The sequence below is a fragment of the Doryrhamphus excisus genome, linkage group LG4 (genome assembly GCF_037039965.1).
Source record: "Doryrhamphus excisus strain RoL-2023G ecotype Guam linkage group LG4, RoL_Dexc_Guam_v1.1, whole genome shotgun sequence".
Lineage (NCBI taxonomy): Eukaryota > Metazoa > Chordata > Actinopteri > Syngnathiformes > Syngnathidae > Doryrhamphus > Doryrhamphus excisus.
Window position 1 is genome coordinate 9,564,921 of NC_136360.1, and position 25,571 is coordinate 9,590,491.

The 25,571-nt window shown below is 40.7% G+C and overlaps 1 protein-coding gene across 1 annotated transcript in view; it reads right to left on the reverse strand.

The window, feature by feature from the left end:
- Window positions 1-25,571, reverse strand: part of scfd2 (sec1 family domain containing 2) — a 96,693-nt gene that overhangs the window by 32,063 nt on the left and 39,059 nt on the right. Inside the window, exon 6 of the mRNA XM_058072951.2 lies at window positions 15,095-15,392. Coding sequence (XP_057928934.2) covers window positions 15,095-15,392 — 298 coding nt within the window. The remainder of the gene's footprint in view (window positions 1-15,094; window positions 15,393-25,571) is intronic.

A 25,571-nucleotide genomic window follows, 5' to 3' on the forward strand; every position in this document is an offset into this window, starting at 1 on the left:
AGTCCTAACAGAAGTTTGGGATGGCTCAAAACGCTCAGTTTCAAAAGGCGTGGTAAAACTGGCCCTTTGTGATGTCACAGAGGGGTGGACTTCCTACATATATGTAATTCTCTGCCCTTCCACAAGCTCTCCTTATTTGTTTACGAAACAACCTCAGGCAGAAGTTATTGTTTTTGGTGATTCTGAGCAAGAGAAAAATCTGTCAACGGCATTTCACACTAGACTGTTTTTTGTCAACATGAACGTGAAATATCTGCCAAACTGTTGCTGGAGCCAGAAGCAGTGGGCTCGAGCCTGGTATTTGAATGGTAATGTTTAAATTGTATTTTAATTTTTAAATTGATTTTATTAAAAATTTTTTTTTTTAGGTCGAGGATGGAAGCATTGGATTTCAAGTATTTTAGTGATTGTTTTGCTCTTTTTATATTTAACCACAATTATAAATGGAGACATTTGAAATCATAACCATAAATAAAGTGCCTTCAAAAAAATCATCTTTGACAGACATGTTAAATACAGAAGGTTTGAAATGATTCCAAGCATGGAGAAGCTGTCAGCTTTTATGTGTAGCATGAAGGTAGGATGTGACGCAACATAAAGCTGATTGAAGACACGTGTAGAGATAAAGCACACGCTGACTGAGTAACATGTGGAATTTCATATAAATATATTGTTTTTTCATCTTAATTTCCACAGAGACCTACAAAGAAACTACTCATGCACTTTCCCCATTCAGAGGATGGACCACTTCATTTATTCCCCTTCATCCTCTTTATGTGACTCACAGTGTCTGACTTGGCCGATTCACGTTGTCCACGTGGGACATTGATGAAGTGTTGCGTAAGTCCATGGTAACAAAGTGCAGGATGCGGCCGGTGGGAGAACAAAGACGTATACATCGCGCACGCACACACACACACAAACACACACACACACCACACAAGTCTTCATCTCCTCTGCAAAGACTCTCAAAGCTTGTGATCTGACACATTCTTGTTAAGATGCAGCACCCTTGTGATGTTGCAGAAGAGGATGAATTCCACCGCAGGAAAAAGTGGAAGGAAGAAGACAAATCTACTACTCGATGTCCTTTGAACAAAATTACAACATGCTCAAATGTAGCTCCAAATTAAAAAGAGTGCATGACGCAACAAAAGTTGGCCAGCTCGCTGCTTGCAAACACCCCTTTCTTCGCCAACAAACAGAGGGTGTACAATTTGGAGAGCAACCCAGATTCTTTCTACTACAATCACCCAAAAATTCTGGAATCGAAATGGGAATATCATGTGAGAGTTCTGCATATCTCATGAGACTTCAGCTCAGTGAGCATCCAAGCATCCATCCATTTTCTCTGCCACTTGTCCTCATTAGAGGATAGGTAGAACCTAGCCCATCTGACTCACATACATGACTGGCATACAACACCCGGGGTTGATCTCCAGCCAACTGCAGGAGCATCCGAGTAATTAGCTCTAAAATGTATGCTTTGCTTTTTTTTGAATGAAGTCACTACACCATCTACACAGAAAAATGTACAAATGTTACTTACAAATGTACAGTTAATAAAGGTTTTAAATGGCAGCAGTTTGACAGATTATTTCTATTTAAATTATTTCCTCTGGGAAATTTGTTTCTAAATATGAACAAATTGGGGTGTCATGGATGAGACCGTAGAGGTTCCTCTATACAGGACAAAGTCACTGACGCCGCAAAGCACAAGGGAAGAGATATGACGGTGACTCCTCAGGATGAAGAGGAAGCGTCCTATCACAGGAAGCTAAAGACAGATCCTCCTAATCGCCGCTCAGTTTCCTGCTTGGCTCCCTAGAGGTGGACATCATCAGTAACACACATATAGTTAAAGCCACGCGGCTGGGCATCCCACACAAACACCACATTTTGTTGGGCCTCAACATCAAAAGTGGATTACAGGGAAGACGTATTACTGTGTTATACATATTACTGTATTATATGTTGACACCACCAAGTATTGGACTCGGACATCGGCTAAAAACTGTCATAAAAACTATAATTTAAACATTGCACTCTTAATAGGTTTAATATAGTCTCTAATTAGAGAGTGTGTGTGTGTGTTGTTTCAGGTCTGAGGGGTGATGTTGGGCCAGACCACAATAACCTCTCCTAAAGAGATGCTAAGGGCTAACATTACATAAATAACACTTTGCCCGGTCTGGACTCTCTCTCTTTAAACATCGCCGCCATGCAGAAACACACAAACCAAATGATAGTGTGGCATTAAACACACAACTGACTGTTCCTCTACCCATGCTTTGTACAACAGAAACTAAAAAAAGATGATGAAAATATTCCAAACAGCTCTCAGTATGCTGCAGTGCAGCTGCATTACCTCGGTTCATCTACTGCACCATGTGTGTCTACATGTTTTTCATATGACTGGAATGAGCAGTGGGACCCTTAAATCAAAGGTCAGCACACTGGAAAGACTAAGGCATTGAGTCATTTAGAAATATTTAAAAATAAAAGTGACTTGTTTTATAATTTCAGATTGATGACTGACACAGGCAATGACTACATGTCGTTAAAGGACAGAGAAGGTGTATCGGCTGAATATAGTGTTACCTCTATGGACAAAAGTATTGGGATCGCTACATTGGAGCTCATCTTAAACAGTGTCTGATGGGCTTCTTCCACACCAAACTCCCCCAAGCATTGGTGAACACAAAAGAGCCTTCTTGTGACCTTTCTCACAGTGTTGGGAGCACACAATTGCCCAAACAAGATCATAAGGGCTCTAGTCCAGGGGTGTCCAAACTTTTTCCCAGCCAGGGCCAGACCGAGTTCTTTGGGGGTACAATGTTCATAGCCTACAACAGGGATTTCAATCTTGCAGAATGCTTCTGGCTGACGCAAAATATCAACATTCTTGCTAGTAAGCAAAAAGTCGCTGAGCAGAATGTAAGCAAAAAAAAACATCTTTACAGGGGCACAGGCTGGACTTTGGCACCAAAGTGCCCAAAAGTCATTAACTATATGTCTAATGATTATCAAACAAAGATGATACAGTATCTGTATTACATGTATGCTGGCATGTCTTCCAAAGCATTTTGAACATTACGCAAAGGGGGTGTTGAATCTTCTATGAGAAATAGTGACAGTTGAACATCTGCTACATTGCGTTTGTAATTTAAAAGTTACTGTTGTCATTGCAGACACTTGAGTTTGTGTTGGGGGTCAAGGCCTGCAGAGGTGGACCAGAGTGCACAAAGGGGGCAGGCCTCGCCTTAGGGCCAATGGCCACCAGTTGCATGGGTGGATATGTGTGTGTGTTTATTTTCTGGAGAGGGGGGTGCTGAGTTTGCGCTAGCAGTCATTATCAAGGCACACGTACACATGTACACCCACACTGTGGCAAAGATAACAGCAGCGATGGCTCTCCTTCACCATAATGTTTCCCACGCGGCAAGGAGACCGCAGAGAGAACAGTGCTTCATTCATGCCTCCGTCTGTGCTCATCAGACAGAAACAGTCTGGTCTGCTTTGGACTGGCGCTTGATGTGATAGCCTCACAGTCATCATCAAAGAACAGTAGTACAGTAGCCTGCAACCTATTTCACACTGCCTGTAACGTCAGACTTTTCCCTGGCTTTTATCGGGATGCCATTTAATTGCACAAATGCCACTAATTAGCTTACGCTACTGTATTGACCTGAATATAAGAGGGTAGCCCTGAATTGTAATGGTACACACTGCTGCATTTTGTGCAGATTTTGATTCTTCGCCAGGCCCCCAACATCCAGCCGTTGGAACCGACCTGTTGGATAAATTGGAGGCTTGGAATAATGCCTTTGGCTGTTGTGACCCATGACGGAAAAAAATGACATCAACAGTCTTCCCCATCAGTCAGGTTGTCTTATATTCTGGGTTTAGAAAGTTAGACATGCAAACCAAAGTGTGGTGCCAAATAAATTAGAGCTTTTCTTCCTGTCACTCATACACACACCAGTGACCCTGAAAAATGCAGCAACCTTTTGGCTTATTATCTTATGTTGTTGTGCGATAGCGTGCAGTTGCAGCAGTATCAATTCGCTTGCTGGTTCTCTCTTTCACATCAGTGTACATCTCATATCACAATTCCAAATGTCCAAAAGGAGCAGGAAGAAGCAGAGCTTATTCAATCCAACCCCATCTTTGTTTCACATCCACATTAGGTGCTGAGACATTTGTTCATTTCCCATTCAATATAACAATGTGTTACAATGAAGTTGAGGACTTGGACAAACTGCAGCAAATTTCACAAAGTTCAAGTATCCTATGGCTTAGCATAGTATACAGTCTGTGGTTCATGATTCTTCTTCCTTATATTTTCTAAACATCAACTACCTGTAGAGATTTTTGAATTGAGACATTTTAGTGCATTGTTTGAGTTCTTCACTCAATCTATTCCATACTTTGATTCCACATACAGATACACTGTATACTATAGGTTTTTGTGTTGTTTTTTCCCCAAAAAACATATTTCCCCTCTCTTGATGGGAAGAATTGTATCACATGTTGGGGTAGCTCGTTATTTTTTAGCTTTATGCATAATTTTAGCAGTTTGAAGGTTTACCAGATCAACAAATTGTGGTTTTAAGAATGGGTGGTTTGTACGTATGTTCCCTATCAGTGGCCTTGTGTATGATCCTAATTGATCTTTCTTGTAGTACATTTAGTGAGTGAAGTCTGCTTTTCTAGTTATTTCCCCATATCTCTGCACAGTAAGTTCGTTATGGTAATACAAGAGAACAATAGAGAGTATAGAGTGATTTTTGTCCAGCACAAATCTAGCCTTAGTATAGAAATGTTTCTTGCCACTTTATGTTGTATATTTTTCATGTGGGATTTCTAACTAATTTCATTCATTCATTCACTCTGTCAATGTCCTCACTATCTATTTATATTTGCACAAGTATCGAACTAATCAATCATGCATCAATCGTGCATGTATATGTATAGCAGTGGTCTTCTCTGCAGTCCATCCCAGTCCACAAAAGGCTCAAACAAGCGGCCATATGAGTCCACTGATTGATGGGCTCCACACACAGGAGGCGATGTCACCTCTAGTCCAGTCATTTTTGATGGACCATGGGTGACAGGGCGATTATTGCGAGTCTCTGAGTCACAAGCAACACATGAAATTGGTGGGTCTTTAATTTTGTGCTCATGCATGTCATCGTGCAGACTCTGACTTGCGACACGATACCAGAAAGTTGAAACATTTTCTACTTTTCATTGCTGTTGCCCAGACCACGACCAATCAGCGGGCGTTTCACTGACCAACCAATGAGCGGACAGGATGAAATTCAGTACACTCTTGCAGCTAAACACAGAGAAAATATATCAGATAAGTTTATATTAATTTACACGGACGTTTATCCAAGTTTCTCAAATACTAGCAAGATCCAGTATGAACAAAAGAACTGCATCAATACCGGTCGCTTTTTCTCCTCTGAAATACTTTGATACCCCAAAAGTCCTTCCAAATCTGACAGCCAATCAAAACCGGTGGAGACTGGTAATTTGCTCCGAATGTGAGCGTGTCGCTGGCCACAGCTGCTTGTCGCTATTGCCAGAAAGCTAAAAGAAACAGGCTGTCAATTCACTGTTTTGCACATTTCTTGAGGTGTCAGGTAGTGAGGTTTTATGGAGGACCAAAACTGCCAAAATAATAAATAAATAAAAGTGGAAATAAAAACAAAAATGAAAAAAAAGAAAAAATTAAATACAAAAAAATAAATATAAATGGAAATAAAAACAAAAATATATTTTTTTTTAATTTTTGAATCTTGTTTTTTATTTTTGTATTTGTTTTTGCTTTTATTTATTTATTTATGTATTTATTTTTCATTTTTGTTTTTATTGTCACTTTTATTTATTTATTTATTATTTTGGCAGTTTTGGTCCTCAGAAATGCAGAAGGAAAAACTATTCAAATGAGGGGGCGGTCCTAAGTGTGTCTTGGGTTGAACTGTTCGCCTATTGGTTGATCGACATGTGAGTTCGAAAATCGACTAGGTATGCCTGCAAACAGCCACAGCAAGAGGAAGTCACCACATCACTCTCGTCCGATTCGTCCGAAGTTGAAGCTTGTGAAAGCAGAAAGTAAAGAAAGAGTCAACACACCTGAACTGGAATTAAGTAAAAGCGTAACACATCAGCTGTTTCATACTTAGCACGTTCCAAATCATCGAAACGATTGCAGGCATACCTAGTCGATTTTTGCACTCACATGTCAATCAACCAATAGGCGAACAGTTCAACCCAAGACACACTTAGGACCGCCCCCTCATTTGAATAGTTTTTCCTTCTGCATTTCTATGAGGACCAAAACTGCCAAAATAATAAATAAATAAAAGTGAAAATAAAAACAAAAATGAAAAAAAAAATCAAAAAAATTAAATACAAAAAATAAATATAAATGGAAATAAAAACAAAAATAAAAAATATATACATAAATAAATAAATAAATAAATAAAAGCAAAAATAAATACAAAAATAAAAATCAAGATTCAAAAAAAAAAAAAAATTACTTTTGTTTTTATTTCCAGTTATATTTATTTTTTGTATTTAATTTTTGATTTTTTTTTATTTTTGTTTTTATTTCCACTTTTATTTATTTATTATTTTGGCAGTTTTGGTCCTCCATAAGGTTTAACCAAGATACTATCACAACCCTGGCATCTGTTATGCATGCACACTATGCTTCTTTTTTGTTGTTGTGTTTTCTGTCGATTGCACAACCCAGTGATGGAGGGACAAGAAGTATAACTGCCTCATGATATTGTCGACTTCATAAACAAGTACAATGCAAACCCAGCCTTTGGCCAGCTGAAGTCATGGATAGTGATAGTGCCAAGGAGAACCCAGAGATTGAAAACCCACTCTGTTGTTAAAGTGTCCTGTTTGGGAACACTTTGGGGTCAGGAAAAGGGCTATAAGGGAGAACTATTAATGCTGCACTTAATAAGGAATCCAAATAATTTCAAACTGCTAGTACAGTACTTTCCTAAGAAGAACTCATTCATTCATTCATTTTCTACCGCTTTTCCTCACAAGGGTCGCGGGGGTGCTGGAGCCTATCCCAGCTCCTAAGAAGAACTATTGTACTATATTATTGCATTTTTAAATCATTAAAGCTATTTACACAAAAGCTCAGCAGTTTGGCATTTTGTTCCCTTAATGTACTGAAAATAAACAAAACAGTGACAGTAAGTCAGTAAGTGGTACTCGACAAGCAAAGTTATAGGGTCCACACATAGGAGGCGATGAGCGGCTGTGCCCAGCAACACCAGTGAGCGATGCACTCACATCCAAGGTGAGGTACGAGTCTCCCAGTTTTGATTGGTCAGATTTGGAGGTAATTTGGCAATATCAGAGCAGTTCAGAGGAAAAACATGAAAACATTAAAAAAAGAACATGTAAACTCCACACAGAGATTCCCAAGCGGAGAATCGAAACAATTGTCTTCCCCATCTCCTGACTGTGTGGCTAACATGCTAAGCACTCGTCCACCGTGCAGCCCTTGTACCTAGTAAAAAAATAGACAGACAGACAGAAAGACGGATAGATAAATAGTTGACATGGCAAGTATTACTGAATAGCATCCTGTCCACTCATTGGGATGAAACTCCTGCTGATTGGTCCTTGTCTGGGCGTCGCAAGGCAGCAAGTTCACAATGATGTGCATGAGCATAAAATGACACGTTTACCTTATTGCTTTTTTATTTTTCATTGGACGGACACAAGCCATACACACACACACACAGGTCATGCGGCATTGGAGTGAATACATCAAAAAACAAAACAGTATCTCTTGAAGAACATGACGAGAACAATCAAGTCTAATCCAAACATTTCCACTTGCTCTGTGGGACTGCATTTGGGGTGTAAGTGAATTTGGTGGTCGGGTGGGGGGTTTGGGCCCATATCGCCTTCCACAAAAAGTGACCAATTTGAAGATAATGGGGAGATAGTAGTATGGAATGAAGACTATCTTTTGGCTGAACCTGCAGTCTACTACGGGGACAGTTTGATAAGCCTCTTGTTGATTAATGACCAGTTAAAGCCTCTCCGAGTTCCATGTACAAAACACACGAGGGATGTTGGACAGAAGACAAGAAAGGGGAGAAACCAGAAGGGGGGGAAAAGTGTATTTCTTAGCTGATAGATGAGGGTGTGCAGGAGAAGGAGCTTGGGGAGAAGGGGGCCAAAGGGGTGGCGTTCCTGTTGGCTCATGCCTTGATTAACACCAGGCCTCCTGACAGGAAATGACCCGGCCAGCTCATAGCGCCAGGAGAGCTTCCATCTGGTGTCGAGGCTGTGGAGGAATTCTCCAACCAAGAGCTCAACTTCAAGCTCAATGAACACGTTAAATAAGAGCCACTTCACAAAAATAATGTTTGGGGGCATGGAGACAACACAAGACGGAGTGAGAGGTGAAAAAGCGACTAAGTCTCAAGAATGGAAGATGTTGCTCTTGTTTTGGGGGAGGGGAGGGGCTGGAAGAGGGCGGGAAAAGCATGAAGGGACAGTTTTGGGGAGGAAAGCGGGTACATTAGGACAGGTCATCTTTCAGTGGAGACTGGAATTCTAAACAAGTCCACCCGCAGATAAAACACAGATATACCAACAAAAACAAGCCACTTTACGAGAAAGTTGAAAAACCTTGGAACTGGATTCGAAAATTGCTTTTGTTTTTATGGCCACAGAGTGGGGTGACAAAAGATTTCCATAGAGTATGATTAGAAACCCTTGTTTAAAAATACCAAGGGTCATATTGAATGTTGTACATGTGGCGGTTCACATAATGGCCTAAAGCCTAGGTTCCCAAAGTGGAGTATGTGTACCCGCAGAGGTACACCAATTGTAATAGGGGGGAAAAACAATTAGTGCTTTTAATTAGTGCAGTTAGTGCTTAAGATCTAATTTACAGTATATTGGTGTTCCAATTAAACCTGTCACTGTGAGTGGACATTTACCCAAAAATGAGGCTTTATCGTTGTATTTTTGTAACTCAGAAACGATTACGAAGGGGTTGTCATCCTTTTAAGAGTTGGGACACCATGGAAAGATTCCGGTCAGATAATGGACACTTCATACTCAACAAGCAGGATAAAAACTGTCAATCTGCTATCAGTGCTGAGCTAGCTTTTTCTATAAATGGTGAATTCAGATGCTTTACATAACTCCTTGGATACAAGTTGCGGCTGCATTCACAAACACTCATGCACATGCAGCCCAAAACATGCAATATTTACAAAACCAATAATTTGCTCGTAATAACAGTAAGGAAATTGTAGTACACATCAATGTTTAAAAAATGATTTTCAGACAGATACTACTTTTTAAACTTTCCCCTCAATTTGGTATGAAATTAATATGCAGAATTGAATTATTGCCATCGTGAGTGGACAAAAAAGTGAAACTGAAATTCAGTCCATTCAAAAAGAAGGATGCCAGCATTAGATTGGAATGGGGGATCATGAAATATACTAGTACTAATACTATTACTGCTACTACTTTTAGGATTTATTTTAAAATATAAATGATTAAAGATTTCATTTGTTATTTAATATCAGTGTAAATAAATGTGTTGTACATATAAATTGTTGCACATCCATTTTAATGTAAACGACAGCCATGAATTGTCACATGTTAAAGCTTCAACAGTGGTTAAAAGGTCACCAGCTGACCCTTGCTTGCACTGACACGTGTGCAGGGTCCATGGGCCTCATGCATAAGTGTGTGCGGTAAAGTATTTTCAGCCCTTGTCTTGCCCAAAGTGTGTGTTTGTGCGTCAGCGTGGGCTGCGTAGCTATCTCCTATTTCAATCTACGAGTTACGCTTCCCCGCAGAGAGACAAGCCTTTTATGATGTGCATTTCCTGTCATAAATAAGACGCAGAGGAATTCTCCTCAGAGTTTGAACACGGCCCGCAAAGCAAACAGAGGTGTAAACACTACACACCAGACGGACAAAGCGACACGCTAGCGGCACTACTGCTGACTGCACAGAAACTCTCCCAGCGCTCGTGTCCTCTGGAAGACTTTCATCAAGTTGTATTCAGCAAATATGAATAGCATCCTCTATGAGCCCCTTGGAGAATTCACTGTAGCAGCAGAAAACATGTTTTTCATTTGGAAAGCTAGAATGTGATGCATCAGTATAGTAAATTTATGACAATATGATTTCAGTGGAAAGGACTTTTCCTGTTGTCAGGACTGTCTTTTACAGTTTAACCATAAAGTCATGTTACAGTGGAACTTCTAAAGCCAAACAACTCAGAAGGTTACACAATTTGGAATTAAATCAAAGTGCTTTGGCAAAATACACCTGAAAAGTCACACAAAAAAATAGGGATGGGCCTTAGGTTAAATTCCCTTGATAAACTATGATCATTCATTCATTCATTCATTCATTTTCTACCGCTTTTTCCTCACGAGGGTCGCGGGGGGTGCTGGAGCCTATCCCAGCTGTCTTTGGGCGAGAGGCAGGGTACACCCTGGACTGGTCGCCAGCCAATCACAGGGCACATAGAGACAAACAACCATTCACACTCACATTCATACCTCTGGACAATTTGGAGTCGCCAATTAACCTAGCATGTTTTTGGAATGTGGGAGGAAACCGGAGTACCTGGAGAAAACCCACACATGCACGGGGAGAACATGCAAACTCTACACAGAGATGGCCGAGGGTGGAATTGAACCCTGGTCTCCTAGCTGTGAGGCCTGCGTGCTAACCACTCTACATCGTGCAGCCCGATGTAAAATTAAATATCCTGAATCCATTAACTAACCAGCACAGTTATCAATAGATTTTCACTTCATCTTTTGATAGATCTAGCCACTTTTATCTTGGAAGCAAATCGAGTCAAAAAATTTGTAGACCAATGTAATTGCTTCTTGTCCTGATGGGAGTTGAGCAGGAAAGAAGGCAAGAAGTGTACAACATGAGGAGACATTGTGGAGACCTGACCACAAACCCCACCACTTTGGGGGCAAAGTAGGCGGGGTTCTGACCATGACTTAGTGTGTGGTCAGGCTTGTCTGGCCCGAGCAGTGAGAAGATGGAGATGGACCTCCCTTTTTAATTAGAGCTCGAGCTCTGTGTCACCAGCTTATCTGATCAAGTCAACTAGGAGGAACAACGCTACCGGCTGCTTTTTTCAGACCGGTCTTTGCATCATATACGGCAATGTGTGTGTGTGTGTGTGTCCGTGAGAGACAGAAGAGGAAGTACAAGAAAGTCCACCAATTAAAAATAATTGGGACTAATTTCATAAACACAGTGCAACAGGGAGAATATATTTAATCAGGCGCGATCATTAGACCAACTTATGCTCCACTTCCTTCAGCAACAAGCTTTCAGGGCAAGGAAGATGCAGAGGGAATGGGGGTGGGAATGCAAAAAGATGTGGTATAGGAAATGAAAGAGAAGAAGAAAAAATAAAGAGCAGAAAAAGTTTGAGACGTAGGCAAAAAAAACTAGCAGCGACTAGCGCCTTTCATGTCCCTCGACATGGCTCGTGTTGCGGTGCCAAGGCAAACAACAGCGCCATTGGGGGAGGTCCGGCGCTCTCGCTGAGACACCCACCTTTACCACCCAACCTCAACACCCACCCCCAATCTTGTTACTTCCACTGGACAGTATGAATAACAAACCCTGGCTCCATATGGCATTACTGTAGCCATGTAATTCACATTGCATTACTTTTTCACATTATTTCCACCACAATATTTCTCCTGCATCCCCTTGATGCACAGGTGTCCAAACTTTGTCCACTGAAGGACAAAATGTAAAGATTTAGGGTAATTTTCTAAACCCGTGTAGATATGCTAAGAAGTTATATATATGTAAAGAAAAACAGCCTGCATGTCATCTTTGTGTTCTAAAAGTAAAAAGTGAGCTGTAGTATTATTCCAATTCCCCCCAAACAGCTGTCACATGCAGAGGGTTCCATTCCATTCAGTGAAAATCTGGATAAGGGTTGATTTTGAGCAATTAATTGTCTCTTTTTGCCCATATAATTATTTGCATTGAGGTCAAGTGGTGCCATGGCCCACTAAAGCTTGCAGATAAAATTGAAAACAGAAAAAAAATATTTTTTTCTGACACTGCCTCCTACAGGACTGGAGATGAACAGTATTGCACAAGTTTAGTCCTATGAAGTCTTGTTGGCGGGCTCTAGTCCCTTTTGTGCTCATGTACTTTTTGTTATGACCAACTGTGGACTGAGAAATGACACTCCCACCAGTGAAGCTGCACACAGGCAAGCTGTCCTGCTGAGATGATGTCCTGGGGTAAGGAATTAGGAAGATTTGGGTTGGCCCACTCACGCTCTCAAGCTGAGAGGAGAATATTTAGGACAGACGAGGAGGCTGTTTGAGTGTGCACCAAAGAAAATAAATTGCCACCATGGCTGACAGGAAGTACATCCAAAGGGGCCAGTGTGAGCACTACCGGTCTCTCTCCAGCATCACTAGTGTAGAAGTTACCACAACTAAAGCCAGGCATTAGCGCTAACGGCTTGGGAGCTATTTAGAACCTGCACACATCACACAGCTGGGCCACACCGCAAACTGTGTGGCAGCAGCCAATCAGACTCCTTGTTACAAGGTCTTGTCGTTGGTTTTCCCACTGTGGTGTCGCCCGCGGCTAATCATGCTTTTTCTCACATTCAGTGCTAGCTGTGCAGCATTTGTTTCAAAGAGCTCTGCAAGAAACAAGACTTCTCTAGAACAACTTAATAAACATGCTGTTATACAATATCTCACTTTAAAAGAGAATTCCAGACCTCCCATTTCAGCAGGCAATTTATTATAAGACAACACATTATAGTATAGAAAGTTAACTTTTATATCATTTAAAATATAGCAGCATAGATCCACTGAAATGAGTCAACACCGTCATCAATTGTCTTAATAGGTGGTACCGTCATGGTCTGGGCCGCATGAGTGCAGGGGGAACTGTGGTTCATTGAGGAAAAGAGGATTTCCCACATGCAGAAGAAACTCAGCCGTATGGCAGTTTTCCAACACACCTCCAAGATGATGGAGTGACCAAGTGCGTCGCCTCCAAACCTGAAAGCAATTGGGCACCCGTGGGGCAACCTCAAGCAGAAGAAAGAAAGGTACCATCCACCAGGTCCATTAGAGATGACATCACGGACGAGCAGAATAGGATGCCAGTAACAACCTGTGCAGTTCTGATGAATTCCATGCCCAAGAGGATTAGGCGGTGCTAGATAACAATGATGCTCACACTAAATATTCACACCAAGGACACAATCTGGGCATGTCTCACTTCTTTCAGCTGTTAAGAGTAATACTACTACTAGTGGATAGTAAATCTACTGTGTCTACTAGTGCTGTCCCTTGAGAATATATAACAAAGTAGTTGGCATCTAACATAGGGTGATGACATCAGGCCTCTATTCCACATAAAATCTAGTAAACACTCACTTTGACATTTACACAGAACCCCACAAAGGCAAAACATTGCTGTAACAGTGTGTGGTTTTACACAATACTGTATACGACTCCAAGTAGACCAAATACAAGAAGAATCAAACATTCCTCTCATGGTGACCAGGTTTCTCATTCAATGTCTGGTTCCCATTTGAGGGCTTTAATTGGAGGAGTGGGGGTTTATGTCATGATCAATGTTTTCCTCCAAGTGACTACCTCCCGCCGCCATAAAAACCTCTCCCGTGCACAATTGTGTGTACACTCACACACTCGCTGTGGTTTTGAAAAAAGGGAGGTCCATAAGAGTCAGAATTCTCTAAACACACACACACACACACACACTTACAGACGCTGACTAAAACACACCTGGCACACTATGACAGGGTCGTTTCCAATGAAGTGTTTACAACAGAGAGTCAGGGCCCCTCAAGCCAAGTCCAAACTCTTTTCGCCAAGTAGAACAGGAAGTAAGAAAAGACCGATCAACAATCTTAACTAGTGCTTTACATATATGTGCAATATGAGAAGTGTGTTATTTCACTGAGGGTGTGTGCTAAGGTACTAAAAGTAGCTCTAATTATGAACTATGTGGTGTGTGTGTGCAGGCTCAAGGTTAAAGATGCTGTTATTGCAGGAGGCTGGGGTGTGGATGTAGACAATTTATCCATCTAAAGACATTGACCTTCATCTGCTCCACCCCAACACAGTACAAGAGAAACAAAGCAGACATGTTAAACGCACACTATTTTGGCAAAAATTAAAAGTTAAATGGTAGCTATTACTCTTGTGACAGAGGTCTAAATCGGAAGGATTTTTAAGGAACAAGACTAGAGTATGTGTAAAACTACAGTACTTACAAACAGAACCTTGATCATTGCTAGATTATTCATGAGTTATGTATTAGTTTATTCCAGTGGGTTGCTAAATTTGTAATTCCAGGAAGTTTAGATGAAATATGACTGGAAACAACATGTAGTTCCTGACAAAACGACTTCTCCATTTTGTATCAGCTATGAACCAAAAACAACAGGGTTCCTGTGCAGACAGAATAACATTTGAAGAACATTGGCATAAAACTGTGACAGGAAAATTATTTTATACATTAATTAATTAATTTTCTACCGCTTATCCTCACGAGGTTCGTGGGCATGCTGGAGCGTATCCCAGCAGTTTTCGGGCAAAAGGCGGGGTACACTCTGGACTGGTCGCCAGCCAAACACAGGACACATATAGACAAACAACCATTCACACTCACATTCATACCTATGGACAATTTGGAGTCGCCAATTAACCAAGTATGTTTTTGGAATGTGGGAGGAAACCGGAGTGCCCGGAGAATATGCAAACTCCATACACAGATGCCCGAGCGGGGAATCGAAATTACTATATTTGACCTATGAACTAGGACAGCTGAAATATAAAGCGGTTGGACATACTTAAAATTTAAGTGAGTTCAAATTTGAGTTACTTTTGACCAAAAAATTATAAATGTCAATAGACAAAATTTAAACCCCAGAGCGTTAGAACTTGGTAATCCCTGAACTTGTAAACATCACCTGTAAATTTTTCATTGTGTCATTGACTATACTGGAAGTATGTCTTACCTGTGAGTTTTTGCAGGAGCGGGCTGAGTGTCATCTCTCTAGTGATGGCCAGCGTGAGTGCTCCAATCATCTCCCTCTCCAGCTTCTCCAGTTCCTCCTCCTGGGTGTCCTCCTGGTCTGCCGGCTTTGCCTCGTTGGCCATCGAATACAGGTAGATCAGCAAGAGGATCAGCTCATCAGGTCCGCATTCGTCTTCCCTGAACATCAACGTTGACCCACTGTCTTGGCCTTCTCCCCGGGGCTTCATCAGGGGCAGCAGCTGCCTCAGCACCACGGGAAATTCAGCATCTCCGAGAGCCTTGGATGAGTACATACAAAAACACCTAAATGCATTACAAAAAAACTTGTATAATATTGCAACAACTGGAGTATTATGCAAAAGCAACCATTAGCAATGCTCATACTGTGTCCTGCATTTGCACCTTCATCCATATTCTTGCCAAACCTTAATTTTGGTTAAGATGACATTTGTGATGGACACCCCCTTTCACGCCCTGCATTGCGCTGTCAAAACCCATAGAAAATGGATGGAAGGATATTGAAAGACAAGTTATATGTAGTATTATGGTCACGAGGCATCAGTCATGTTATGTGACATGAAGTTAGATTACATTACTTCCCACACTGTAGGGAGAATGGCTACTGAGCAAGCAGAGTCGAGCTGATATGCCATGGCTGAGATCAAATGGAAAAAAAGGTTCTTCACTTATTCCATGTGGACATGGTAAGGTTTTGGCTTCTTTGTCCTTCTTCCCCACTCGGTTAGAAATAGTTAAGATTAAGATTAAGTTAAGATTAAGTAAATTGGAGGGGCTAACTAATTAGCTCGCTAGCTAGCTATGCTAGTAGAGGCTGTCTGTTATGTCCCTGCAGTGATCGCGTAGCCTGAGCAATGTGATGTAAACAAAGAATAATAGGAGTGTAAACATGACTGTAAGGGTATTATTTCATTTCCATGGAGTTCTAATAATGTTAAAACTCATAGTCAAAAGGCATAAACAGGTGTTCTATGCTCCGACTATGAAAACATTCCCTTTATTAATATTGAATCCTACTTCACTGAAATTGACTTTTTGGGTCTGGATCCAATTAACCATGATAAATGAGAGACAATCGTGCAATTTGTGTGAGTTATTTTTGTTTCCTACTTATATTACTTGTATCAATCTTTCATTCAATTTTTATCGGGAAGTATTTTTTATTGTTGTCCTGTTCAGGTTCAGGTCCTGTTTATTTTATCTTTATCTCATCTGTACACTCTTCAAAATGTTGGATGTGCTACTCAAGGTAACACATCTTTCATTTTCATCCTTGTGGTGGATTTACAGGGTGATTGAAATGTTTTCATGCTCACATTCACACAACATTTTAGGGCAGTGTTTAGGAGCAGTGACCTGTTTTTGTGAGACTGTCCCACATGTGGGTTTGAGCTGACGTCCAAGACGCTGTAGATCACCAGGCTGTTTAAAGAAGGCTGAGCACTCTCACAACAAGGATGAGCTCATTGAAACGTTACACAAAGGGCGTGGTTCTAATCTGTCTGATTAACAGCATGAATGTCAGAACAGTGAGAGTAAGAAGTCAAGCAGAGAAAAAAAAGACTTCAGGATGATGGTAAGATAAAGCTTTTACATGTCAGGAAAACAATATCTCACAAAAGTAAGTATACCCCTCACACTGCAGCATTTTTATTGCAGTATACCTCCTCAAGGGACAATACTGTAGAAAGTTAACTTGGCGATACTTGTCAGTGTACTGCTTGTATAACAGTAAATCTATCCTGGGTGCAGAATATCAAACAACTTGTAAGGTCTGTCTATGAAAAGTATACAGGCTAACGTGAGCTGGATACTGAGTTGCGGTACCGTATTATCACGAGTATACTATATATTTGTATATACTACTATTTAGTATCATAGTAAATTTGCTGCCTCAGTGTTATTGTCAGCTACTTTTAATGACACCATTATTTACAAGTGAAAAGGATGTGGTGAACATTGCTCTTATTTCGAAGGTGGAAGCGTGTTGTGTGGTAGAAGAAGGTCTCTTGACTTGCTCAATGAGACGTTCTGTGTACATGAGTAAACTTGCATCCTGCAGCCATGGCTCCCGTCCTTTATTTATACCGAACCACAACATTAGTGGTCATCCTGAAACCCTGGGTTACATTGGCCCCTCCTTCACATGATATCATTGTATTGCAAATGTGGCACAGAGCCGACCGCTTTTGAGCCGTAAGAGTGATGGAAGAGTGCAAGGTGTCTAGTGATGTCATCATGGAGTAGTGGAAGAGTATTCCGGAAGCAACCTCTACAACTCTGGTGAATTCCATGTTCAAAAGGATTAAGGCGGCGCTCGATAACAATGGTCCTCTGACTAAATAGTCACAATTTGTAAACAGTGAGGTGTACCCACTTGTGTTACAGGCTGTTTAGACTAATAACGGCTGTGTGTTGACTCATTTTAAGTGGATAGTAAATCTAGACTGTTATACAAGCTGTACACTGACTACTCTAAAGTACTTTATGTCCAAGATTAACATCTATAGTAGATCTGAGTTTTGTGTAACTCTGAAAAATAAGACTCTGGCTCTTTTAGAATTTGGACATAGTGGTGGGCCCACTGGTGAGGTGGGGCCCGGAGGGGAATGTGCACTGAGCCAAAGACGCAGTATAGTCAGACTCAGGGATGAAGGCCAAAAGACAAACACCCCTCATGAAGAGCCGCTTGTCGAGAGAAGGACTATATGAAGGCTTGTACTGTACATTGACAACGTATGAGGTGTCACGAGAACATACTCCAACGCGGCCCCAAGCCAAACCATCATTTCCAAGGAGCATTCTAATGTAATCTCAGCATACTTCCCCCAAAAGTGAACTCACGCTAATGGACAAACAATGTTGGGGGAATTTCCACTGAGCAAGAAAGGAGGTAGTCAAAAGGCTACCATTAGGAGTCTCACTCTGAAATAGCCACTGTTTCACTGGAAAAAAATACCTCAAAAGTCGACCAAAAATGCAGTCATGCCTTGCCGTCACATGAAATTCGTGCTAAAGGATTGATAAGAACTATATTCCTCGTCTTTTCTCTGGATTTCTGTGTGACGGCAACCATAGAATTGCAAATTTTATTACCATAAAACGCTACGTGGACCGTTGGTCTTGGCCACTCCGCACAATATGGCTTACAATAAGATGACAAACAAAAGAACAGAAGATGCTACATAACAAAGTTGTTTTCATGTACATGGTCAATATCCAGTCATCCATCCATTTTCACGCTGTGCACATATCGCAGTGAACATATAGACAAGCATGTATTAGGGATGGCCGATAATATCAGCCCGATATCGGCATGAAAATATATCAGTAGACATCAGTATCTGATTATTTACCGAAAATAAAAACCAATATTAAAAAATGCCGTTTAGATGAACATTTTAATGTTCACATGGCTCGGATGACACCACAGTTTGTAAACATTCAGTGCAAGTCCATCTCCTTTGTGCTTTCCACAGGCTCTTGCGTTCCTGGTCGCTCTGACTGTACTGAAGTCAGCTAGCTCCTCATGTTAGCCTCTGGGACACTAGCTCTTAGCCATTGTATGAAGCACAAATGTGAAGGTCTTGAAGTTTTTGCCAACTCATCGATATTTCTTGGGAATGAATTTGCATTTTCTATGATAATCGAAGATCCAGAATCTCCACTTGCTTGACTTTCATCTTAGCAGCAGCGCCGACAACTTGATATCAGTGGGAATCACACTGATGCGGTGCAGAAAAGATGACCTCATTAAACCACCTCTCAAGCATGTAAACACACATTGTTGGATGGTAAAGTGGGCTTGCTCCAACAGCATGAATACCAGTAATATAATTGTGTACACTTGTGTACAATGTTTGCCACGTTTTTATATGTGACCAATGTGCCAATGGCTCCTTTCAGGAGATCTATACAAGCTGTCAATGTCTTGCCATGGCGCCATAGCAGGAAATGGGGGTCTTAAGGTAAAAAAGTGAGGTAGCTTGAACACTAGAAAATCTGAGTGGGGAGGGGAAAAAAAGCTCTGGCCATGGAGCTATAAGATCAACAATGGTCAAGTTAAAGCGCTGGCACGCTGAAGGTGTATGTGTAGCACAACTGGGGCTTTTATACATTGTTTTATTAAAATGGAGCCAATTGAATGTTTGGTTCTTCAGCTTTACATCACAAAGACAAAATTATTGGGACATGTGGGCATTGAACCAAATGAAATTTTAACATTTGCTCTTAAACAACATGAGCTAGGGCATTGGTTCCCAATTATAATATTGATATCTTGATAAATAATATCTATTTATTTATCTGTACTGTACAGACTGATCTCCAAAATGAAATCAGTGAAATGCAATAAAATGGAGAGCAGTAAAGCATACAAGCGTATTGAAAAGTCAAACTGCATGCTGAGTATAACAAATTCATACATGTTGGCAGGTCTGCATAAATATTGAAAGACCTCCCTGCCTGTCACACCCACTGACACTTCACCACACCCCTCCAGAGGGACCCACCCCACTATTTCAGAAGCTCTGTGTTGGCGCAGTTAACTTGCCTACTTCTACTTATTATGTGTATTTGTAATCAGATTTTTTGGTACAGAACATTCAGTATTATCTTAACAGTTTTAAACTTAACAACAATAAAAGCTGTTTATGCAAAAGCTCAGCAATTTTATGTTTAGCATTTCCTTCTCTTACTGTACAAAAAACTAAGCACAGTGTGACCTTTAGCTATCCTTCCAGTAATAACAGGAAGCACCATTACATACTATTATGGAATACTCCTGCCACCATGGTCTAATGGGACCATTTATGCATAACTATGGCATAACAATGGCATTAGTCTAGCAAATCACTATCATAACAATACTAAACATGTAGCACAAAATAAATTACTTCATTTACTGACATTGGTTATAAACAGTGAACCATGCTTTGTTTTGGTTGTTGGTAAACTGACATCTACAGCCTGAAGCATGGTCATTGGCTACTCGCTCCAACATCTAGACCAATCACAACTGCTGTGTGTGTTAGTTTCTGGTTTAAATCTGCATCCCAGTGACAGACAGATTGCTGTTTGACAATTTTTTATCATCCTGGAGTCCATCAGGACTCAAATCTCAGCCAATCCCAGAGCTTTTCCAAACCACGCCCACACTCTGCTCAGCAAAGCCCGACAGGAAACCATCTCCAGATGCAACCCCTGGAGGAAGGTAAGTGTTTCAGATGCAAAGCTGCACGCTAAGCAGAACCAGGCTACACTCTCCTCGCTCCATGTTTGCACAATGAACCTTTTTCTGGGTCTGTCAGTTGGGGGAGGGGTAGTCTTGGAAGTTAGGAGGGTCTGCCATGTGAGCATCAACAACAGAGTGCAGCAAGTGTAGTCACCTTGGTCAGCACCCAATGTGCATTCTGCCAAATATAGGTTCATAAAGGCAGACTTCGAGAAGCAAGCTGTAAATGTCTAAGTGGGGAGAATTTGGACTCATTCATGTGTAGAATGCTACTGTTTAGCTTTATAACAACTACTAGACAAACAAACAAACACAGAAAGCAACAATCTTGGACACAAAGCAGTCGTTACCTGCCATGATTAAAGTGATAAATCCTACACTAGGAAGCTGCTGTTTAGTAAAAAAGACGGCAAATTTTTCCGACAGTTGAGAAGGAACGGAAACATTAAAGTTTACTTTACTGCTATGAAAATCCTGTGTGAAATAGATGGACAACATCCCCTACAGGCATAGCGGAAATGTGAGTTTAAACAGAAAGGAGAAAAAGTTATAAATCTTAACACAATTCTAAATACTCAACAACAGTGGAAGAGCAGAGATGAAATAAACACACTTAGCATGAGAGTGCTTTGAAAAAATAAGTCATATTTTATATTTTACACATTGACTTCCCGAGCAACAAAATAACAAGAGTTAAATGGTAAAAAAAATGGATTGTGCATGCATTTGTTAGCGGGCTACTTTCTGGTTCGCAGTGGTGACCCCCATAGAGTGTCCTTTGAGGCCCACTCTATGGGTTGTGTTCAAAATACTTTGGAATGTATGTTAGCATATACGGTATGTTATTTAACCATTGGACAAATGGTCAATGACATATGGGTAGTTGGTTGCTAACTTCTGCCTATACCCCTCCAAAGCCAAATATATTTTGCTTGATGGTGGCCGTGTTTTTCCACCGTGAAAATTTAAAACTATGTGAAAAGTCAATCCAACACGTGTGGTAAAACTTGGGGGTAAAAAAATCAAGTCACCGGGTGGTGAATTTGTCAAAATTAATAGCACAGGCAATGCAGTAGGGGTGCATGTTTTCATGGAATTTTGTCCTTTGGTGTTAGCTAGCATGCTTCTTGATCATTGTTCATTGTTCTCAGACAATGAAGATTACAGAAGATAAGTAGGCAGAGTTGGATGGAATAAATTCTTTGATTCCAATATTTATTTGAAATATGTCTGCAGAAATCGTCTTTTGTTTTGTCATCCACTGAACAAAATGGGCAACAAATGGTGATCCAAACAAAAAGTCTTGACTGTGTAATTCATAGGTGATGATAATAAGAATTTAAAGTTAGTCATTTTAAAACCATACTGACAAAAAAATAGCCCTGATTTGATGTCGATATTGTTTGATTGACTGACTAGCAGAGATGGTCATAAAGTGACAGAGTGCATGATAGGATGCGGAGTGGATGGGAAAGCTCATAAAAGTAAGTTGACCTCTGTAAGGTTTTGACGTAAATCGTTCCTCTGAATTACCACACAGAGAGGTTTTTTTGGTTTCTGAGAGCTGTAGATACACAAAAACGTCCTCACTGGACAAAGATTTTCACACTACGCTTTAGTCTGCACTTTCCTGCTACTCGCTTCTTTGTGTCAAAGGTTGTTTTTGCACCAAAGTTGTAATTTGGAAGCCACTCGGGACTCACAGACACAAACACTGGTCAGTGTGGCTGCAACATCTGCTTGGCACACGACACAGCAACGTTTCCACCAAGTGGTCCAGTCCAGTTGGTAAACCCTGCCCTGACTTGTGTTCCAGTCTTATATTCCAGTCTCTAACTATATATATATAAACTAAATCTTTACAAAATAAAAATGAAATGATTTGTTATGCTTTACTATAGTATATTCAAAAACACAAAATAAACACACATACACACAAAAATAAACTATACAGTGGGTACCTCTGCTGTCCTCCTTCCCCCAGATTTTCAATTACCATCCAAAATTTATGATAAAAGTTTGCTTTGGTTGGGTTTGCGTTCACCTGCCTGGTTAGCGTGCATTACGGGGCGCCTAACTCACTGTTGCATTTACGCCACCATCTTTACTCCAGCAGCCTGTAAGGCTCATACATGTAAGCATCCAGAATCAGATGGTCAATCAATGCCTCTGCGTTGATGATGTCAACTCTGCATTTTTTTTATTGCAAGCGGCAAACTCTAAAAAAGCTAAAAAGGCTGTGAAGCTGAAGCTGATTGAACTGTAGAAAGAAGCCATCGCAAAGTTCAAAGATGGTCGCCAAGATGGACAAGAAGGCCTCATGTATGTATGATTTTATGTGTCTATCAACAATAATGACCTAACTGAAGAATGAAAGTGTAATTAAGTTGAGATAATGTGAAAATGTGGCGAAAGGAAGACCAAAAAACAGAGACCACAAACCATTGACAATGTTGAGAAGTTGTGGATCAACCGAAAACAGCTAGCAGGAGAGACACTGTTTTAGAGGCGAGCCTGTTAAAGGAATTAAAGCAACAACAAACAAAAAAAACAGGCATACACAGCAGCGTTAGGCATGGCGAGGCTGCAAGTGCAGATAAAAGGTGCCTTCAAACTCCTCCATCACTCACTGTTCATGTCTTGTTTGTGCCAGAAGGTGATACAGCCCTGATCAGTTATTGCTCTCTCTTTTGTCAGGCTCCGACTCAGCATGTGTTTGGTATGACTTGGTATGGTAATTAATAAAGTTATATATCCGCCACATAGTTGCACCAGATTAAAGCACAACTCAGCAATATTAGAACTGATCTGCAGCCACAAATACATAATAAACACACTAAATAGCAGCAAAGACAGTTACATTACACTCTAACTGACTCAGCAGGGGGCTCTGACAGGGAAAAACATTGATTTCAATAAACACTGTTTAACCCACTGCAGCAAGACGAAATGAGCGTTGCTCCTCATAGATGAGAAGCATGATAAAATAAATGAGTGAAGTTCCTGTTATGGAGGCTCATTAAGAATGATGTATAGTGAAAGATTTAAAAAGTTCTGTGTCACACATGGAGAGTGGTGTAGAAAGAATAAGAATAAGAATAATTTCAGAATAAAAGCTGGACTAAATTCAATGTGGAAAAGAACACAAATTGGAGTGATTCTATTTTATTGTGTAGAAAATAATGCAGAATCAAAGATCTCATCTTTGACATGACAGAAACGTGCTGCTGTTTGTAGGGGCCGACTGCGAAAATGCTGCTCTGCTGTTGGCATGCGGATAAGGGGAGGGTGGAGTGACAAAGTTTTAATAACAAAGTCTATTTCAAAACAAGAGCTCTGTTAAATGTGGCAAAACAAAAAAACAGTGGGAATTCTGTTCTGTTCTATTCTATTCCATTCTCTCGGGATATGAGGAGTATTGTGTGCAAAAGAATGTATTTTTAAAACCTTGACTTGATTTGACCAAGAAGAGCAAGCCAAACTTTAGGGGGCAGTGTTGCACCATGCTAAGCCCAATGGCGTTAAGACCTAGCTGTAGCTTTCCCTCCAAAAGTCTGCATCAACAGGCACAGTCAGTGTGTTTCAGACCATTAGCTGCACCTTAGGTGGATCCCAGATGTGTCGTTAGGAATTCTGCAGTGCTGAGATCAGTCCTGTCTAACTTAGCGCTGATACTGTCGTCATCGCTGTGGACTTTGAGGCAGTGTGTTTGCATTGAATAAAACATAGCATGTGTTGTTGCATGTGCTTGTGTGCTCCATGCAGGAGGAATTAAAAAGGGGTCATAAGCAGGTATGTGTAAAATAGTTTTCAATCCATTTTCTGTTCAATAAGAGAAAAAAATGTGCAGCTGTTCAGCTTTAGCGTAAACAATAGTAATGATTTTTAAACTGAAAAATAAAAAAAATGTAACCCCCCAGCAGGTACTCCAATACAGTAGATCTCCAGGGTTTCCCCTAATATTTTTTTAAACTGTAGTGGTGGGCTTCATTGGAGGGTGGAGCATGTCACTGCTGCGTTTGCCTTTTTTTTTTTTTATTAGGACAAATGACAATTTTATTTTAAATGACAACAACTTATTCACTGGGCTGCACGGTGGGCGTGCGGTTAGCACGCGGCCTCACAGCAAGGTCAATTCCCTCGGCCATCTCTGTGTGGCGTTTGCATGCTGTCCACGTGCATGCGTGGGTTTCCTCCAGTACTCGGGTTTCCTCCAGTACTCCGGTTTCCTCCCACATTCCAAAAACATGCTAGGTTAATTCGCGACTCCAAATTGTTCAGTAGATTATGTATATGTGCGCTGTGATTGGCTGGCAACCAGTCCAGGGTGTACCCTGCCTCTCGCCCTAAGACAGCTGGGATAGGCTCCAGCACCGCCACGACCCTTGTGAGGATAAGCGGTAGAAAATGAATGAATGAATGAACTTTTTCACTTAACTTTTTTCAATGACCAGCACAACATTAACAGAGAACATTGCAAAGTTGCTGAGCGCATATAGCCCTTTATAAAATGAAAATACACGTTGGCTTCGATAGGCTGAGCCTGTCACAATGGACTCTACATTTTATGGACAATTTTTTATTCTCTCAGTAAACATCAATCTGATCACAGATGTGCAAGTGCCAACATGACAGACAGGTGATTCCGGTGCATGTTTAGCAAAATAAAGTGCAGCGAAAGATTTTTTATGACATTATAAATTGTTTTCAAACTAATTATGGTCGATATGTGCGTAAATAACAAGCTATATACAGTATTTGTCTGTATAGCATATATGTCCATTCATACAATATATTACATAAAATTGTTAAATTTTTAAGGTGTGCCGTCTTATTTGTTTGTGGTACTGTGCCATGAACAATTAAATGTAGGGGTGTTCCGATCGATCGACCACTGATACGATATCAGTGAAAAAACACTGTATTGATATCGGCCGATACTTGTTTTATAATGCTGATCCCCTCCACCCCACCGCAGCATCCAGAACAAACAGAACATGAACAAGAATATGTCTCAGTTGAAATAATTATTCAAACATAATTACCTGCTAAACACCACTGTCGCCCTCTATTCAATTTATGACGAGCATCTTGACCTGGTTGGCTAATAATTTGCACAGGAACAATACCATGTGCAAAAGTAACTTTTTAAACAGTGTATCTATGGCAGAATCTATCTCTATCTATATTTATGGCAGAAGTGCAG